This window comes from Phyllostomus hastatus, unplaced genomic scaffold, assembly GCF_019186645.2.
Source record: "Phyllostomus hastatus isolate PE091 unplaced genomic scaffold, TTU_PhHast_1.1 phas_contig_948, whole genome shotgun sequence".
Lineage (NCBI taxonomy): Eukaryota > Metazoa > Chordata > Mammalia > Chiroptera > Phyllostomidae > Phyllostomus > Phyllostomus hastatus.
Genome location: NW_025333993.1, coordinates 5,112,590 through 5,134,134, shown reverse-complemented (window position 1 = coordinate 5,134,134; position 21,545 = coordinate 5,112,590). Strand labels below are relative to the sequence as shown.

At 38.3% G+C, this 21,545-nt stretch overlaps 1 protein-coding gene across 2 annotated transcripts in view; it reads right to left on the bottom strand.

Annotated features, from left to right (window-relative positions):
• The window catches only part of BRWD1 (bromodomain and WD repeat domain containing 1), a 106,374-nt gene that overhangs the window by 5,045 nt on the left and 79,784 nt on the right, over positions 1-21,545 (bottom strand). The window contains exons 37-41 of one of the 2 annotated variants that reach the window (XM_045852455.1): positions 17,827-17,993; positions 15,273-15,499; positions 13,639-13,806; positions 10,366-11,274; positions 8,555-9,487 (exon numbers count right to left, since the gene is read on the bottom strand). In XM_045852455.1, the coding sequence (XP_045708411.1) occupies positions 8,555-9,487; positions 10,366-11,274; positions 13,639-13,806; positions 15,273-15,499; positions 17,827-17,993 (2,404 nt within the window). Of the gene's footprint in view, positions 1-6,005; positions 9,488-10,365; positions 11,275-13,638; positions 13,807-15,272; positions 15,500-17,826; positions 17,994-21,545 lie in introns of those variants that run through there. The other variant, XM_045852454.1, reaches the window with a different exon arrangement.

Genomic DNA, 21,545 nt, shown 5'->3' with positions numbered 1-21,545 from the left:
AAGCAGCTCCTCCGGGCCCACTGAGGCAGCAACTTTCAGGGGCAGCTTGAGATCTGTCCCCCCTGGAGCTGTGCTGAGGAGCCACCGGGTGTTAGCGATTGAGGTGGACCCAGAGCCAGATTTTCAAATTGCAGAACAAGCTGAGTTAGCCCTCTTCTGGGGCCGGAGTACTGCTTGACGAAAACGCCCCTGAAGTAGCCCCGGAGTGTGAGGCCTTATCTCTGGGCAGCCCAGTCTTGACGTAACTAAGAAGGAAACTAACTAAAACCGTCTTAGAAGCAGACAAGTCTGGCTGGGGATGAGTTTGTGGGTCCCCGCCTGGCCCCCACAGATTCAGCAGTCCACCAAGACGGGCTGTAGGTCAAGAAACCATCATGCTTATTAACATCTTGGAGAACTGATGCCCACAACAGCCTTTGCACTACGAAGGACTAGAAATAAGGCTTCGGGGTCTGCTGGCTGTCAAGCAGTGTTCTCTATCAGTGCAAGTGCCAACCACCAATCCTGTTAGTTTTCTCTCGTGAATGAAGGTGTCTGCCCTCCCACGGCCGAGAACAAGAGCACACGTGAAAGTGGCTCCTTTGAATTGACACGTTAACAGGGAGGATCATGAGGAAAGTCTTCTGCCCTTGAAAGTCCTTTACATTTTACCTTAAGTCTATGAAACTCGTTTCAAAGATGTGCCTGTGCTTTCTCCAACACCCGTAAGAGTTCTCCCCAAATAGGTTAGGAACTACTTGAATAAAAGAAACCTCCCACACACACCTTAGTCCCTTTTGCCAGGTGTTTGACGTGCCTTTCCGATGACGTTCTATTTCTAAAGATGTCACGTTTGGTTAAATACAAGTCGCCAGGCACTGCAAACAGGGTGTTCTAGCCGACGACCATGAGCACAGCGGCGCCCCACACAGCGCCCTCCCCCTCCCTCCTTTGGGCTCGGTGAGGTCGGAGATGCCTGTGGGGCTGGGGGACTGAAGTGGGAAGTGGTTCAAAGTGCAGCTTTTCTACCACTTCAAAGAGTTTTAACAATTTTCACATTGTGAACATTAGCCTCTGCAAACCAACCCTCAGTCCAAAGCCAGTCCTGAGCATGTGATCAGTGTCAGGCAAACGCTACAACATACAGGGGTGGGCAGAATCAGGCTTACAGTTGTGAACCCACAGAGGTTTGTTCTTGTATCAATTATTGCATTATTCGTTTGTATTACAATTGTAAACCTTTTGGCCCACCTGTATGTTAGCATGCTACAACAGATAAAATGAATAAAAATATACAGCAAAATTAAGGTGGAATTTGAACTTAGACTTAAAAATATACTAGCATCATTCAACTAAGTGCATCCACTTGCATATTGAAACATCAATAAAAACAGGCAACTGGTTCATTCCCAGCAATATACCCCGTTGACAAGCACATACAAAGTCCTATTACAACTAAAAAGTTTTGTGGGACAAAATGACTTAAATTGCAATGATTAATTCCTTTGTGACAGAGGGATGCAAGTACCCTATACTAACAATTTAGGAACCCAGTAAACTAACTGTAAGGCATTTTAGTAAATGCTTATTTGTAATCCAAAATAAGGGGAAAGTTAAGATTCTACGGAAGAAACTACAAGTAGCTTTAAAAAATAAGGAAATTTGACTTCAAGTAACTATCCAGAGTGGAGAATAATATGGGGAATAAGTTATATTGCATATAGCAACTCAAACTTGATAAAGCTGTATCTCCGAAGTCTTAGAACATACAATGTAAGACATGAGTAATGTGTGGAACTAAAAAGTAATACATACATGTAAGTCTGTTAATTTTATTACTGAGAATTTGGTAAATTATGAAGTACTTTCTTTTCCTCGGAAAACTCGTTTTTAGAAATATATACAGATAATGCAGTTAGAGAAGTCCAATTTATGTTAGTGTACAAGCTTCACAATTTTGGAGGATGCTACTCTCACAATTCACTTGTTAGAGTGTCATTTAATGCGAACAGTATAATTCAAAGTCCTTCTGTCTCAGATGGTCTTGGGTCAGTGGAGTGTGCTGGAACGTCACCGACTGCCTTGACGCATTGTTGCTCTCCTACAAATAAATCCCTGTCTGGGAATGGCAAGAACCCCGTAAGTAGAATAAAAACTTACACCTGTAGTAGTGTTTGATCAGGTTACCTAAGTGACCACTTTAAGTCATAACTCTTGTCCCTGTGTATTGTAAGAGGGTCCATAGTGCACAGAAATGGGTATAGTACAGTACAGCTGTGACTGAAAGCAGTAATCTCCAGGTTCTATATTTTAAGGATTCATATTCCAATTATACTTCATACTAAATTGTCTTCCTAAATCCAAACTACGCATCATTGCTGTAGAAGTACAAAAAATTTTAATGTGACCAGCATTGTAATTGGAATATTAAAAACAAACTTAAGATGGAAAGGGAATGCCTGAATCAGAACTGAAAACAATACACGGGCCTATCTCACACGCTTCTCAAGTACTGACACTACGGCTGGGTGTGGGTGGTGGATACATCAATTCCATGCACAGGGTAAACCTTTTAGTGGCAAATCCTGACCTCTCTCAAGCCTTCATCAGAACTGGCTTGAGATGTCCTTTCTTCATTGTTTTCCTTCACTGTTAACCAAAGCTCAGGAGGCCAACAGCATGTCACCGATGTTCACCCCTGCCCTGAAGTTCCCAAAAGAATCCCACAAACTGAAGTGTCTCTTTAGAGAATATAGAATAACATGTTCTCTGTAATTCTGTGGGTTTAACGTTTTCTTTCCTAGGGGAGTTGCTAATGTTGAGAAGTCAGCTCCTACTGTATGGCAGTGTCAGGTGAAGAGACTGTCAAAAATAATTACCTCATCTAGAGCCATTCTCCACGAGTTTGGTCACCTTTATGGTTGAATAGATGAACTTAGGAAGTCTTCCATACATCTAGTGAAGGCCCCACAAAACCTTGTTTTATTGTGCACCTACAGCTGATCTACAGCTCTCTCTCATCTCTAGAAAAGTTAACTGGTAACATTCTTAGGATTCTCACAAGACTGGTGATGGCTCTTCCAACTTTTTTCTAAAAGTCTGATGAAAGCTCGAGGAAGTATGAAAGGAATCTGATCCTTATCTGCTTAATGAACTTTTAAGAGGTTATCTCAGGACATTTTAAACTAGCGTAGACAGGACAAGGTGCCAGAGGTAAATGCTGCATTTCCCATCGACTTTCCTGCTTCCCTAATGAAAAGCAGCAGGCACACAGACAGCCCAGTGACAAGGGACTCGGGCACACCTCGGGCCTCCCTTCCGCACCCCCTGCTCCCCCAACTTGTAGCCCGTGCTCTGCCTGCCCCAGGAGTCACAACCGGGCAGAGGGGAGGGAGCTGCAGAAGACAGGAGGTAGAGGTGAGCTGTGCAGACAAATGACCCCGTATTGCAGACCTTCCTGAATCAGCGAGGAGGACTGAAGTAATTTTTTAGAAAAGGGCCTTACTAAATTTATTATAATACTGGACTAAAAAACTGGTTCCTAAATGAAAATGCTACGACTCAGATGTGCTAATGAGTTAGAGAGTTAAGAGAGTTAGAGATCTTGTGTGGGAGAGGAAAATTAAAAGATCTAGCTCTTTCCCAACCAGTAAAATGGTGAGTGAGAATTTTACTGAATGTGTGCAGTCCAGGGACAAAATATGCATCAACACTTACAAAACTAACTTCAATATATTAAAAAATGAGAACCCTTTAACATTTAACCACTGAGAAGGGTACTAATTTCTGAGTGTGTTCTGGCGGCACCAACAGGGGCAGGGCCAGCTGCTGCACGTAGCCGGTCAGCCCCTGTCGGGCGGGTCAGTCAGAATGCCCCTTCTTCTTCAGCAGTCCAGATCCCCACTAAAGTTTTTAGTAAATGATAAAACTTACCTTAAAATTAACTTCACAACTAAAGTGTGACCAGAAAATATATTGTAACACTGATTATTATTTTGAGTGAAACTTTTAGTCTTGACTCGTTAGGGTGTCGAACCCACGGCCCAGGATGGCTATGAATGCAGCCCAACACAAAACTGTAAATTTACTTAGAACTTTTTTTTTTTTTTTTGCTCGTCAGTTTTTGTTAGTGTTTGTGTATTTAATGGGTGGCCCAAGACAACTCTTTTTCTCCCAGTGTGGCCCAGAGATGCCAGAAGGCTGGACCCCTCTAGGACATGCTGCCACATACAGGAGCCGACCTCCCCCCATCAAATCCGTAAGAGCAGTCCTTGAAGAGACTAGGAGAAGTCTACATATTTTTCTACCATATTAACAATACAGTAGGAACAAGCTTGGCAGGTTGAGTTACTGTTAAAAATCCCCCTGAACTTTGAGAATTCCCGTGTATCCTTAGGTAACATCTATAAGAAAACAGCTATAAAAATACTCTTTAAATGTGAGAAGACATAACACGGGTCTCATCATTATACTATGTAAACTTCATTCCTTGCCATTAACTCACAATTGAGCTACAAGTAGGATTAACATTTACTAATCTATATTTTGGACTGTATTTTTTCCACAACACTCCATTTCCTTCCTAGCTTTGACATATTTATTTGGTCTTTCTGTTCCCAAATACTAGATAAGAGACAGTCTTTAAGCTGTGAAGCTGCCAAGTTCTTAGGCTCTCTGCTTTATTATCCCCTGATCTCCACAGCAGAGTGTGAGGTATACTTAAGTAATTTACAAACAAAAATTTCTTCTACATTGAAGACACTTTGCTGTACCCCATCATACTAGAATTGAGCTATAATTTCCATACAATGTAAGAAAACTACAGTAACTGTATTTGGTAACAGGTACAAGATACCTGCCAAAGTAGATACGCTGATTTATCAATGAAAAAATGGGGCTGGTATTTCAGCTACAGTAAAGGACAAGACAAAAAGCCCTTACCTGGCCATTTATAAGTCACTCGAAAAAGCAATGCAATTTAGTAGAAAAGAAAACCAAAAATATATGTTAGGCACCTTTAACGATGTTCTTGCGTTCTGATATACAAAACCTTCATTTTGTTCAAGTGGCACAAGCAAATCCAATTTGTACTGACAGAAGACATTAAATCCTTTCAGCTTAGTTTTTAATACTATACAATGAGGTTAATAAATTTTGTGTTCTAATTATTCTAAAGTAAACAAAAACTAGCAGAGGGACAGGAAATGTAGTATGGACCCAATGTGATCCTAAATTTGAGTTTTTACTTACAATGTCATCAACCAGTGGAGTGGGAAGACTGGTGATGTGCGGTGGTGGTTTTGGACAGGAGTACCCCTCGGACAGCATTTTTATTGGTTTGTGTCTCCTTTTCCCAGTTGCACTTCCAGGTTTTGAAGTGCATTTTCCTAAAACAGAAGGTCTTTCCTCCCACTTCGTTATTAAAAAACTATTTCCCTTTTCAGGTACAACTCTCTACTATTTAAAAGAAACTTTTGTTTTCTAACTTAGAAGCCGTAACTGCGTTATTCTTTTCTATGGATTACCAAATTGAGAAAGGATTTAATCAGAGATTTTACCCTAAAATAAAAAAGGGAGAATGACCACCCTAGAAATCTAGGAATAAACTTTCCTTTTATTCAGAAATTACTATACATTGTCAGCATACCCTTTTTTAAATAAGTAGGATATGGAAAAAATGCTTTTAAAATCTCACCTACTTTCTAAATGAAAACTTTTTTTCTTAATACGCTTGGTAAAATTAGCCTTTCAAAGAAATCAAAAATCAAATCTAAGTTAGCTCAAACCTTTTTGTTTAAACCATAAATGAATAAAATCATAGGACTTTGGATATACACAACCACAGTAGTCTTTTTTTATCATATACCATTAAGTTATTTCAAGTGCAATGGGAAGCTTCAGCACTCCTGGATCAGTCCACATTCAGGCTGATCCCAAACACAGTCAAGTACATCTGTGCATTAAATCCTTGTGCACTATCGCAGAAAGACAAGCAGAAAAAAGTCAAGCCTTCTAGTGCTCAATGTAAACATTTTGAACCATTATTTATTAATTTTCCTGAAAGGTATTTAGGAGTGTGTGTCACATATTCCAAGTTCAACTTAAGAATAGCACCATGACCAAAAAACACCATAAAAATTATTCTCTCTGTAATCCCTTAGTTTTACTTCAGCACTTGAGAAGCTACCATTGTCAATCATGCCTTCAAAGTCACCAGGTCAATTCTTGTTTTGTTTTTTTCAGATGAAACCAGAATACTTCTTCTGTAAACAAGGCTCTAACCATTTTGGACAAAATGAAAAATTAGTAATTAGTTGACTAGCCAATCATTAACTAAATCATTAATTCAGTCTAAGAGATAAGAATAGTTCTATTGGTGAAAGCTAAATGGTCAAAGTATCATTTTACCAAAAGAATGTGTGTTTATGAATGTGTTCCGTATTTATTTTTGGGTTTTTGGTACCTTTTTGCAAATGATGGTAAACATGGAGTTAAAACCCTGAGAAGAGACATTAAACTTAAAGAAGAGTTTAAATAAATAAATGGATATGACATCTGTCACCACTTCTTAAAATTCAGGAAGGAAAGAGCATTCCATTAATTTTTTCAGGTCAAAAACCAAGGACAATTACCCTGCATCAAACTGTCTACTACAAACTTAACACAAGCTTTGAGAAGAAGCACGTCCTAGTTCTACAGTGGTGACAGCTCTCTAAACCACCAAAGGGAAGGCGGTATACCACCTATCTCCGCTGGCAATGTCCAAAAATATCCTTCCCCTTACATTAACGTAGGAAGAGAAAATAGCTCCTACCATGTCCAACAGAATAGGTAACAACGACGTAACAGCACTTAAGAACATTTTCTAACACTAATACCAGAGTCTGGTGCTTTTCCATATCTGCCATCTTAAGGATACACAGGAGAAAAAAAGGTTAATTTTGTCTGAAACCAAATAGTTAGGGCCAATAAACAGCAAAGGTGGAAGTACTGTAACATACCCCTTCACAACAAAATATGTAAACCATTTGAATCAAGTCCATCTTCAGGCACAACAAGCTAGGAATGGCTACCTACACTGTTTGGAGTAGCACAACCTATCAAGTAAGAAATTATTTGGCTCGAAAAAAATAAGTGTACTATGGTATTTGATGATATAAGTTTCACTTTAAATGGATTCCAAAATTATTTTCCCACAAAACATGACTTTCTTCGATTGTAACTAGAGGTCACTAGTAAAGATACACTTAGTTGCCCAGCGAAGAATGCTTGAGATTGCACAAGGCAGCAAAGCTAAAACAAAGAGATGGAGAGTAACATTGAACTGGTTTCCTGGATAGATGAGATCTGTAATTGCACACTTCACTCAACCCTACGATTTCAGTAAAAATGGGGGAAACTACATATAATTTAAACACTTTTAGTCCTGTACACTCTATTAAAGAACAAACTTTTCCTAAATCTAAGGCACACAAATTCCTCTAATTCACAGAGTAAGACTATGGAAGACCAAGAGTTTGGTTAAATCCCTTACATGGAGACCAGGAGGTCTTGGAAAGAAAATGACATGGCATTTGTTAGTGCACAATTTAAAAGAAAATGCTAGGACGAAGGTCTGGCCTTAGAGGTTTGAAATATACAATCAAAACATTAAAAATAATTTACCAGCACTTTATAAATTCAAGTTTATAAAATAAAAATGATATTTTACTTTAAAATAAAGAGACTCAACAATATTTGGAAAGAAAACTGAAAACCATTTCAATGAAAATGACCAAATCTGGGATAATGCATTCTAAAGTAGCCAGGGAAAGAAAAAAAAGTGGTAGGTACTTTCCCTACTACTAATCATGGTCAACACCCCCCATGATTGTAATGTCGGTATGCACGTAATATTCATGAAAAATCCGTAAACATAGGTCATGTGAAATTGTTCTACTACAATGGGACACGGGTTAGAAACGACCACCTCTTCACGAATTTAGAAAACATCTGCATGGCACTTGCTACCATGAAAGTAATGCTCATTGGTTATGATAACCAAGATGTCTAGTGTTTAACATATCTCGAACTCCTGCTACATGTATGTAGTCACATACTGTTTAAGTAGATCTGCCCCCAAAATGAAGCATATTTTGGCACCTGTGCTGAATGCTGCTACAAAGGCAAGCAAGTGCAAATAAAAATAACAGTCATGATTTAGTCACATTCATAACTTTTCATAGAAAAATATAAATATATTCCCTGAATTTTAGGACAAAAAATAATTTCAACAGCCAGGTTTCACATAAACTCCAGTCCATTTTCTGTTTAAATGAACTGGTCTTCCCTCAAGGTCATAAGGTGCAATCATCAAAATCTAACACATTTTCTAAGTTTCTGTCATCATCCCCATCATGGTATCTCACGGTCCTTCTACCCTGATTTCTCGTTTTTATTTTTGAACGCCGAAGAACTCGCTTAGATCTTGCATAGTCCAAACCCTCCCAGTCATTATCATCCACACTCAACCTAGGGCGCTTGCTCTGTCTTTGTCGCCTCACAGTTTTAGATACGTTAGCTGTAAAAGTTTTACCTTTTCTAACTACTTTTGCTTTTCCTCTCATTTTCCTCTTTTTGGTTTTTGTCTCATCGGCACAGTCAACATCCGATTCAGTTACAGACCCCAACTCTGAATCAGATCTGGGGCTAGTGTCGGGCCCACACTCAGAATTCCCTGTTGTTTCTGAAGTTTTCACATTCCCCAACTCAGGATGTAGTCTCTTTCTTTTTATTTCTGTCTTGGCTGCTTCCTGCGAGTCCTGGATCACTTCTGTCTTACTGAAAGGAGCCTTCCCATAGGTCCTGAGTCTTCTGCCGTTCCACCTGCGCAGCCCGTAGTTCAGTTCCTCTTCAAAGTTAGTCTCTGCAGTATCTTTCTGCTCCAAAGCTGACTCGGAAGAAAATTTTCTACCAATCTCACCCCCTGGAATATGGCTTTTTGAATCTTCCTCTGAAGACGCAATCAATGAATTCTTGGTTCTAGAAGGTGCAGCTTTTGTGTTGTGATTATTGGTATGCCTCACAGGCCTGTTCCTATGTTCCGAGTCTGACATACCTTCAGAACCTGAGTCTCCATTTGAAGACTGATGGATGCTCTTTGTACTCCCTTCTGAGTCGACTTCAGGTGACTCTCCTTCACAGGCATCCTGGTCGTTTGGCACTTCACAGTTTACATCTACGTCGGAATCGCTCCCTGTGGTCTTAGCTGTGGCACATGCAAAATGGAGGGGCTTTTTCCTTCCACTTTTGCTTCTAGTACACATAGTTCCTAAACTAACATCTTCCACATCACTCATAAGTTTAATCTTACTGGCAGCGGTGGTTGCACACCTTCGAGGAATCCTTAGGAGACCCGTTTTGGCTTTGGAGGATTTCTTAACCACCTTCGAATTGCTCTCTGAGTCACTGGAACAGACCCTTTTCCTGGAAACTTTTCTTCTTTGTCCATGGTCTTGTGATGCAGAATCTAAAAATTAAAAGTATTCCTTTAATCTTTAATAGAACATTTAAACAACTTCAGTCCAGAATTCTTCATTCTTATTAACTTGGAAGGAGGATGACAGCATGGTGGAAAGAAGTAACTTGTTAGCCTCAGCACCATTCATTCACAGGTACTACATACTCTCATCAGTAAAATCCCATGCCTTTCCAGCTACTCCAACAAAACACGTGACACTGAAACATTTTACATGAATACAGACTAAACTCTCTTTACCACCACACTAGCATATGCACACAAACCACTTACTCTCAGCCTTCCTGAAACTCTTCTTAACTTTAGAAGTTCCTATCACACTGACAACCTTTCATCCCAGCTTTAGCTGCCCCCTGCTCATTAATATTTCTCATCAATCCCCATTTACCAGGAGTGCAATCTCAATTCAGCAACTTAGGTCACCTCTCCATGCTCCAGAGTTATCAGTAAAACTGACAATAATGGTAATAGTTCCTCTCTCATAAAAGATAAGAATGCTAAACTGATTAATCAACAAAGCATTCAGAAAAATATCATGACACACAGAACATCTCAGTAACTGTTCTGTTAGCTGCTATTATTATTATTACTTACCACATTCAACCAGTCCTACCCTCTTCTTTCCTCTTCTCACACTACCAACAGGTCATAAATGTGCTTGCCTCTGCTTTTCTTAAACCCTTATTAGCCAATACAATACCCCCATTACCAATACAAGAAATGAAATCTTTACAGAAATACTTAAGGCCAAGATTGCCTGTTACGGGAATTAAACTAAATGTGCTCAACAAACAGTTATGTGAGCACACAGCAACGTATGCTATGAGAAAAGGACAGTAAGAATAAATCGGTGAAATGTTTTCAATTACCTTTCATAAAATTGTTTGGTTTTTCTTTTGTTTTGTCATCATCTGACTCCAAATCAGTTTCAGATACATGATCTGAGAAACAGTGGGACCCAGCAATAGGTTCGCACTTCAGATTTCCTGACATCGGGTTTGTTGCCATCTTGTGACATCTACCATCTTTTTTATCTTCTTCAGATTCAGAGTCCTCTGAATCACTGAAGATCTTTGCTTTTTTAAGGAAAGCAGCATTCTTGCAACCTGTGTTGTATTTCCTACCATCATATTTTCTTGGTTCAGAATCTGCTTCCTCCTCCTCCCCTGAGATGCTTCTTGCCTTAAGTTTCTGCCCAGAAGTTGACGGGCCAGTAGTTCTGTTACGTCCGTTATCCGAACCATGACTTTTAGAGTCTTCCTCAGAGGACTCTATTTTAAGAAATTTTGTTTTAGAGGTTGTTGGAGTGTGTGACTTGTAACCATTAGTGTGCCAACTTTTCCGGACTACCTGCAAGTCGCTTTCTGACTCCGAATCTCCATTTTCAGATTCACTCACATTATTCTGGGCAGCATGAGAGCTGGACACTGGTGATGGTTGATTTTTTTCTTTCGGCTCCTCTTCTTCAGTTTCTGACTTTAAGCTCTGATCATCTTCAGAATTATATAATAACTTTTTTCTAGCTACAGCAGAAGCGTTGCGGTGAGGCAGCTTACGGCCAGAACAGACACTTTCAGAGCTAGAATTTTCCTCTACATCACTCATCAGCTTTATCTTATTGGCAGCCACAGCAGCACACTTTCGTAGCACTTTCCGGTTATTTCCACCTCGAGCTTTTAGACTTTCACCAGTCTCCGCTGAATTGTTATCAGAGTCACTTAAATAGACCCTCTTTCTAGTGGCTTTTCTGCCACATCCATTTTCTAAAGAAACTGGACCTAGAAATAAAGTAACAATAAGATTAGAAAGGTCTTCCTTATTTCAACATTTTTAAAATGACTCTTATTATTTTAGTACTGATACTGCTTACATTTTACTACCCAAACCAGATTTTTCTTTCTAAATCTAAAAGGCCTGAAGGAGGGAAAAGAATAGACAATCTAGAAATAAACCCACACGTACATGGTCAATAAATTTACTACAATGGAGCCAAAAATATACAATGGGGAAAGGACAGACTCTTCAATAAATGGTGTAGGACCGCTGAGAATGGCCATCATAAACAGAGTAACAAACAAGTGCTGGAGAGGGTGAGGAGAAAAGGGAACCCTAGTGCACTGCTGGTGGAAATGCAGACTGGTGCAACCACTATGGAAAACAGTATGGAATTTTCTCAAAAAAACTAAAAATGAACTGCCTTTTGACCCAGGAATTCCACTGCTAGGATTATATCCTAAGAACCCTGAAACACCAATCCAAAAGAGCCTATGCACCCCAATGTTCATGGCAGCACAATTTACAATAGCCAAGTGTTGGAAGCAACCCAGGTGCCCATCAGTAAATGAGTGGATCAAAAAACTATGGTACATTGACACAATGGAATTCTATGCAGCAGAAAGAAAGAAGGAGCTTCTACCCTTCTCAACAGCATGGATGGAACTGGAGAACATTATGCTAAGTGAAATAAGCCAGGCGATGAAAGACAAATACCATATGCTCTCACCTTTAAGAGGAATCTAATGAACAAAATGAACAAACAAGCAAAATATAACCAGACACTGATACTGAGAACAGGCTGACTGTGACCAGAGCGGAGAGGGGAGGGGATTATAGGGGGAAGGGCAAAGGGTCTGCAGAACAAGTATGAAGGACACATGGACAATAACAAGGAGGGACAGAAACGGGGGGGCCTGTGGTAGTGGGGAGAGCAGAAAACTGTACTTGAACAACAATTTAAAAAATGCTTAAAAATAAATAAATGGTATAGAAAAAACTGGACAGCTACATGTAAAAGAAACTAGACTACTATCTTACACCACCACACACAAAAATTAACTCAAAATAGATTTAAGACCTAAATGTAAACCTGAAACTATAAAACTCCTAGAGAAATCATAGGCAATAAACTCTTGACATTGGCCTTGATGACTCTTTGACTCTTAGGAGACCCATTTGTTTGACCAACAAAGGCAACAGAAGCAAAAACAAACAGGTGGGACTAAATCATCAAACTAAAAGCTTCTGCAGAGCAAAGGAAATCATGAACTTCTACAACTCAAAAAAAAAAAAAATCGAAATCAAAACAGGCAAAGAACCTGAATAGACATTTTCCAAAAAAGATACAGATGGCCAGCGTGCTCATGAAAAGATGCTCGACACCACTCATCATCAGGGCAATACGAATCAAAACACAGTGAGGTATCAGAGTGGCTAGTATCAAAAAAAATAAATCAATAAGAAATAACAAGTGTTTGCAAGGTGTGAAGAAAAGGGAACCCTTGCCTACTGTCGGTGGGAATGTCAATCAGTGCAGCTGCTATGGAAAACAGCACAGAGGGTCCTCAAAAAATTAAAACTACAACTACCATATCATCCAGCTACTCCACTTTTGGGTATTTATCCAAAGAAAACAAAAACAATTCCAGAAGTTCTATGAACCTACATGTTCATTGTAGCATTATTTGCAATAGTCAAGATATGGAAACAAGCAGTGTCCATCAATAGATGAATGGATAAAGATGATGTGATATACAGATACAATGGAATACTATTCAGCCATAAGAAGAATGGATTCCTCATATTTGCAACAACACACAGGGACCTTAAGAGCATTATGCTAAGTGAAATAAGTTAGAGGAAAACAAATACCATATGATCTCACTTGTATGTGGAATCTAAAAAACAAACAAAACCAAGCTCATGAATACAGACAACACTGAAATAGGTGAAAGGGGTCAAAGGGTCCAAACTTCGAGTAAAATAAATAAATCTAAATCATGGGGATTTAATGTACAGCATGGTGACTAGAGTTAGTATTGTATTGCATGTTTAAAAGTTCTAAAAGAGTAAATCTTAAAAGTCCTCATCTCAAGAGAAAAATGAAAAAGGAACTTCTGTAACTATATATTGTGATGCATGGGAGCTAGACTTGTGGTCATTTCACAGTGTATACAAATATCAAATCATTATGTTGTACACCTGAAACTAATATAATGTTATGTGTCAGTTACACCTCAATTTTTTAAAAAGCCTAAAAAACATATAATCATATGTAGATGCATTAAATCAATAAGCCATTTAATGTTTAACTTTTGAATTCTCCTGATATACATTCCTCCAAAGCACCACTGAGAGTCTCTTACCAGTTTTTCTCTGGGCAGCTCTGGTTCTGGTCACTCTGAGACTGCTGCTTCTGGCCAGCCTTCCACGTAAGGAGGGTTCACGAGCTCTTGAACTCTCTTTGCTTTCCTCAGAACTACTTGAAGCTGAAGATGATGAAGAGGTACCTAAGGAATCTTCCATTTCACTTTCTAAAAAAAATAAAGCCATCAACAGTTCATTATACATATTCTATCTTTACACACATAAGCAGTTACTTCACAACAGAAGACTTGGAGCAGATTCTTAAAATACTTAAGAGTATATTCTTAAAAATTATTTGAAAAAACAGCTGGTAAAATTTTGGTATCAAAGGTACATAATCATTATACCAAATCAAATCTGTTTTCTTATTTCTGAAAGTAACATATTTCTCCTGGTTTCAGAAAATTCAATTTATATATTTAATAAACAAACTTGCATTTAAACATTTAATTAGCCTTGCTATCCACTTCCTTCTGTTATGAAACAGGCATTTCCAACAGAAAAGACCTATCATTTCAAATCCAACATTTCAAATCTAGGAATTCTCCCTAATAGCCCTTCCTAACAGTATAATTGTACCTTTCAGCTCAATAATGGTCATTTTTACATGCTTTAAAAAAATGGAAAAAGAAAGAAATAATTTCAATAATACAGGTCATTTCGCCCTTATATTCCCAATAAAAAAGTGTATGCCCCAGTGGGAGCACAAGACAGGAAACTCAAATTTCCTGTTCCTTCATCCAGACTTACTTCTTACATGCCTATCACAGAATGAAAACATCAAAATGAATGGGAACACTGTTAAAAGACAAATTTTACACCTTACGTGACCCAACTCTCTGTTAGAAAAAAGTGAATATGTTAGAAAAATGCTGGTCACCAAACTGTGTTCCTTCCTTTGAAATTGCTCTGCCGTTTGTCCACTTTGACTGCTCCCACTCTATTCCACTACCTGCTACGTGGACTGTTTCCAGATTCTTCCTCTTCCCTGCATATCACTTCCAAAATGATCTATCTTCTTAAAACAGGATTCTTCATGTGACTCCCTTACTCAACAACAGACCCAATTAAGGGACTCTTCTGCAAGGCTTGCCAGTCTCTTAAACATGAGTACATTCTACCTGCTTGATCCTATTATTTTAATTACAACAATTATATTATCATCACAATTCACCAAAATCACTCAGAGCAACACTGAAGCACATAAACACTACAGCCTTACCCACACAATGCCAGCAAAGGATTAGCATCAGCTGGTTATACTACCAAATAACAGTAACATAACTTAGAATTTACTAGGTCATCAGCTGTAATTACGATGCCTCTTTTTATTTAAATGTCAAAGTTTTTTTTAACTTAAATGCCAAAGTTTGCGTATGTGTGATATCACATTATTTAAAATGTGGAGGATTCAAATTTGCATAAAATGGGGCAGTACCATTTGCAAAGGACAATACTTATCAAACATAATCTAATTGCTCTATGTTTGTTACTTTTGTCTCCCACTGAATTTTAAGTTCCCTGAGTTGTGAAGGCCATGTCATATTTATTCCTTCCTACAAACCCACAGTAACTAGCAGTATTAAACATCTAAGCGCTCAGCAGTTGAGTAACATAATGTTCCACTTCTCACCAGATAAGGCAGAACCATTTGTTAGAGTGACAGTTCTATTTCTTCTTATTCTTTCTGATGATCCTGTTGAATCTGAAGAGTCGCCAGAAGTAACGCCTGAAGAGACACTAGCGCTTGTCTTGTGGCTTGCAGAGTAAGCTGCCTGACTGGAGGTAGACTGGGTAGGAGAGCCCACCGACTCAGTAACTACTCTTGTCTGAGATTTTAAACGCTTCTGCTTCATATTTCTGGTCAAAGAGATGAACAAAGGAAACAATATTTAACAAAACAAAATGCTTAAATAAAAGTGTCTTATTTAATCAAAAAATAATTTTAGATCAAAACATTCATTAATAACATCTTATTCTGGCATGAATTACTATTAATACTCTTACTCTAAATTTGACATCATTTTATTACAAACTGAAGTAATGAACAACTGATCCAAGTAACAATTAGAGAAAATCACACTGAATATCTCAAGTTCTTTGAATTAAACACTTAGGTGAGCCAGGATTTATGTAATATAGGCATTTTCCACATTATGAATCTGCATCTCAGTATGACCCAACTTTCTCTCTAGTCTCCTATTTATGTTTCTAAACACACTATAAAATTAAGAAGAGAAATCAACAAAACCTGAGCAGAAAGAACAGAGGCAAACAGGTGAGTGGGGATGGCAGGAAAAAGTCAAGGTGGGGAGTGACACGGTGACGGAAGGAGACCTGACTCGGGGTGATGAACACACAGTACACACCTGCTGTATTACTGAACTGTACCCCTTAGGCCTGTAATTTTATTAACCAATGTCACCCTAGTGAATTCAACTAAAAAAAAATGAACAAAAAGGCTTTTTCTAAGGCCAAACTGCTTACATCTATGTGCCAATTCACCATGTTTGGCCCCTGAGCCATGGGGAAAATAGTAGAAATGTAAAACAAGTTAATTGTTGCATTTCTATTACAGATCTGGGTAAGGGCTTTCCTGGAGTATCTCAAGCATTTCGGCTAAAAGATGACCACAATTTTTTAAAGTAATAACTGTGCTGAGGCTGGTGTGGCTCAGTGGGCTGTGTGTCAGCCTGCGAGCCGAAAGGTTGCCAGCTCCTATCACTAAGGGAGAAGGATCAGAATCCTGCATTTCTACAAACAGCAATAATAAAACCTGGGACAGATGTGATTTCCAGAATTGCCAGATTATATAATTAAATATGCCCAGTTTGGGCCCTGGCTAGGTAGCTCAGTTAGCTAGAGCCTGATCCTGATAACGCCAAGTTACGGGTCTGATCCCTGATCAGGGCACATACAAGAAGCAACCAATAAGTGCATAAATAAGTGGGACAACAAATGGGTGTTTCTCTCTCTCTGAAAATCAATAAAAATAAATAAATATGCTGTTTTCAACAAAAAAATAATTACATGACATATGAAGAAACAGGAGTGTTTGTCCATCTACAGGAAAAAGATACCATCAACAGAAACTGTCTGATAGGACCCAGATGAAAAACAGCAACAAGCCTTGAAAATTCTGAGCAAAGGCAATTTAGCCATACAAATAAAGCTTAATTTAGCTTATTTTGCACAACTAACTTGACCTACATCACTTCTTACTTATGCCTCTGGAAATCCTAAGCAAAACTTGCACTATTTCCCAAAGCTATCGTTGGGTAAACACTGAAAATTCAAGTATTATAATCAATCACCATGAAGAAGAAACAGTCACAGTTCTCTCTATAAACTGCTTTTTAACAATACACCGAGTCTCATTCCATGTTTTCGTTTGAGTGCTCTTGTTTTACGAAGTCTTTTTGGTTAATGCACAATAAACTTACTAATTATTACTTCTAAATTCATTGATTTTACTTCAGCTGTTTCTGAGCTTTTTGACCAAATAAGTCAACAATTATAAATATCTGAAAATGAAATAAATTCTTGTATACAGAATCAAAGGAAAATATGATGACAGAATATCAGTAAAGAGGGATGAGTTATGGAAAATAAACCAAATGGAAATTCTGGAGTTAAAAATTACAACTGAAAACAAATACACCAATATGGACCCAAGGGCAGATTTGAGCTGGTACAAGAAACAGTGAATGCAAAGTTAGGTCAGTCAATAAAGATGATCCAATCTGAAAAACATAAAGGAAAAATACGGGGGGGAAAAATGAAGAGAGCATCAGAGTTATACATCCACCAATATACGTATAACTGCAACACTAGAAAGAGAAGAAAAAGGCAAAAAAAAATATTGGAAGAAATACAGCTGACAACCACCCAAATTTCATGAAAAATATTATGCATCCACAAAGCTGGACAAATTCTAAGATGAATAAACTCAAGGAAATCCACACCTAAGTGCATTATATTTAGTTGCCAGATAAATTTAAATGCTTATAAATTTATGTAATTACAAATCAATGCACCAGTTCTATATACACATGGAATGCTTTCCAGCCAAAAACGGACTACTCTGAATATACTATACAATGATTGAGAAATTTTATCATAATAAAATTAAAGATGGTCTTACAACCTGAAATTTTACAATATTGCATACAAAGCTGGTAAATCACCTGATACTTCTGTTAGCCTGATTGACACGGTTACAGTTTTGCTGTCTCCTGAACCTCTGGCTTCTTCGAAGTTTTTCATTGAATTTTTGACCAATTTTAAAATCAGAGGATATTTTCTTCATTTTTTCTTCAAATAAGGCAGATAGTCTCAAAGTCATACTGTAAATCTGTAAGAATATGAAAGCAAAACTATAACCACAAAATGTCTTTAAAAATACTTTTCTAAATAAGATTGTAATCATTGAGGCTACTTGCCATCTATTGTATTATATTACTGTCATAGACAATAGCTGTTACTGACTTTATTTCCCATCCCTTCCCTTCAATGACATCTGCAAGAGTCTGCAAGAAAGAGAAAGTATTTGGTTTTTCCCATTTTCACATCTACATGTACAAACCTAATAAAGCCCCCTTTTCCGAAAGTTAGATGGGAACTTGGTTTTCAGGGTGCTACTTAGGCAGCAAAAGAGTAGTATCTCCTTGACATAAGGGAACTTTTACACCAGTGTCTACTTGAAATTTGACTCCCTTTGATACAGATCTAACTATGAATTACAGATAGAATTACTTGCATCCTTGTAGAAGGATGAAAATATGCCCTAAAACTTTGATATGAAAGATCGAGTTTTAACCATTTTTATAATTAAATAACATCAAATCTTTAAAAGAACAGTAATGTGGTGTTAAGTGCTACTATAAGGAACATTTGGTACAGCTATGTATTTCTAGGAAGTACTCTTTATTCGTCCACAACCACTCCTGAAAATAAGTATAAAAGTCTTATGTTCAAAAGGTAATTATAAATCACTCTGATGCACGGGAGAGGTGAGTGGAGAGACTCTAACACTACAGAAGCTTTAATAAAAAAGCATGTGAGATAACTCAGTTTCTTATATGTGTCATATGCATACCATATTAAGTATAAAATATGTGAAATTTGTGATCCCTGATATCTTTGATATAATCTTTAACAATTATTTCCAATATTTTGTGCATACACTAAATTCTTTTCATTCAAACCTGAAGTCTAAAAGAAGTCACCAATTTTAACAAGAGTGATTTTTTCTCATTCTGTTTGAAACCTCTAATTATCTTATCATTTTTCATGTTTTCTCATTAGCTTTCATGTAAAATTCAAGAATACATTTGAATTGAAAATAAGCATTAACAAAAATGGATGCTAAAATTGTCATGAAGAAGGGCATGTATGAAAAACCCAGTTAGCATCATACACAATGGTGAAAAACTGAAAAATCCTTCCCCAAGGACTGAAATTGGTCAGAAATAAGACAAAGATGCCTGCTTTCATGACTGCTATTCAACACCATACTTTAAATTCTAGCCAGAACAATTAAACAATAAGAAAGAAATAAAAATCATTCAAAATGGAATGGTACAAGTAAAACTATCTCTATTCACAGATGACATGATTCTATATATAATTCTCAAAGAATCCACAAGAAGTTATCAGTGCTAATAAAGAACTCAGCAAAATTATAGGGGACAACAACACACAAGAATCAGTTGTGTTTCTATACACCAACAATGAACAATCAAAAAAAGAAATTCAGAAAGCAACCGCATTTCACTACCATCTAAAACAATAAACTGGGAATTAGTTTAACCGAGGAAGTGTGAAGACTTGTCACCAAAAATTCCAACACACTGCTGAAGACATTAGACCTAAATAAATGAAAAGACATCCCCTGTTAAGAAAGAGGAAGGCGTAATATTATCAAGATGTCACTACTGTGCAAAGCAATATACACATTCAGTGCAAACTCTATAAAAAATGCAAAGGACTTTTTCGGAATGGCAAAAGCCATTCCTCAAATTCACAATGAATTACAAGGGACCCTGACCCTGAGTAGCCAAATCTTGAAAAAGAAGAAGTGTGAGGACTCACGCTTCCTGATTTTAAAACTTACTACAAAGCTACAGTAAATAAAACATTATGGTACTGACATAGACACAGACAGGCAGACATACAAACACATATATCCACATGCAATGAACAGAACTGAGTTCAGATGGTGCCCAGTTTATTCAATGGGAACAGAATAGTATCTTCAATAGATGGTGCTGGGACAAAGGTATTTCCACCTTACACCATACATAAATATTAACTGAATACGGATCAACAACTTAAACATAAGAGCTAGACCACAAAACTCTTAGAAGAACACATGGGTGAATCTTTATGACACTGGATTTGACAAAGGAGTCAGACATAAAAACAAAAGCAAAAACACCAAATAAAAAAAAGATTAAATGGATATCATCTAAATGAGAAACTTTTATACATCAAAGGACATTATGAACAAGGTAAAAGACAAACTACAGACTTCTGGCCAAGATGGAGGCCCAGGTGGACACACCGAGCCTCCTTGTACCATCAAAATTAAGGACAACAAAAATTTAGAAACCAAAAAAACCACCAGAACAGACAGAAAACTGAACTGTACAGAAGTCCCAACAACCATTCATCCAGACTGGTAAGAGGGGTGGAGTCGGTGCCCAGCAGGGAGGGGTCGCAGCAGGAAAAAATGGTGGCTGGCAGACTCCAAGCTCGGGGAGGCAACTAGCAGACCCAATGCAGTGTGAACGGCAGCTGGCTGTCCACAGTCACATATTCGAGCACAGATAAACCAGATGAAAACGGGCAGCAAGACAGACTGTGCAACCCAGGGCCCCAATGCCAGGAAATAAAGCCTAAAAGCACTGATTGAAAACACTTGTGGAGGTACCAGGAGAGACTCCCAGCCTCATAGGAGAGTTCGTTGGAGAGACCCACAGGGTCCAAGAACGTACACAAACCCACCCACCCAGGAACCAGCACCAGAAAGGTCCAGTTTGCTTGGGGAAAGCAGCAAAAGGGACTGAAAGCCAACAGAGAGCAGAGCAAGTACCACTGTTCCCTCTCTGACCTCGCCCCCACATACAGCATCACAACCCAGCAACTGGGTTGCCCCACCCTGGAGAACACCTAAGGCTCCACCCCTCATATGTAACAGGCACAACCAGACCCCCCCCCAAGGCTCAAACGGAAGAAAAAAATCAAAGCCCTAGAGCCAGTACTTTTAAGTGACCAAGAGATAGCCAACCTATCAAATGCACAGTTCAAAGCACTGATGATCAGGATGCCCGCAGAATTGGTTGATTTTGGTCACAAATTAGATGAAAAAATGAAGGCTACACTAAGTGAAATGAAGAAAAATGAACAGGAAACCAATAGTGATGGAAAGAAAACTGGGTCTCAAATCAATGGAGTGGACCAGAAGGAAGAAAACAACATACAATCAGAAAAGAATGAAGAAGTAAGAATTCAAAAAAATGAGGAGAGGCTTAGAAACCTCCAAGACATCTTGAAACGTTCCAACATCCAAATTATAGGGGTACCAGAAGCAGAGGAAGAGCAACAAGTGGAAAACTTATTTGAAAAAATAATAAAGGAGAACTTCCTCAATCTGGCAAAGGAAATAGACTTCCAGGAAGTCCAGGAAGCTCAGAGAGTCCCAAAGAAGTTGGACCCAAGGAGGAACACCCCAAGGCACATCATAATTACATTACCCAAGATTAAAATGAAGGAGAGAATTCTAGAAGCAGCAAGAGAGAAGGAGACAGTAACCTACAAAGGAGTTGCCATCAGACTGTCAGCTGATTTCTCAAAAGAGACCTTGCAGGCAAGAAGGGGCTGGAAAGGAGTATTCCAAGTCATG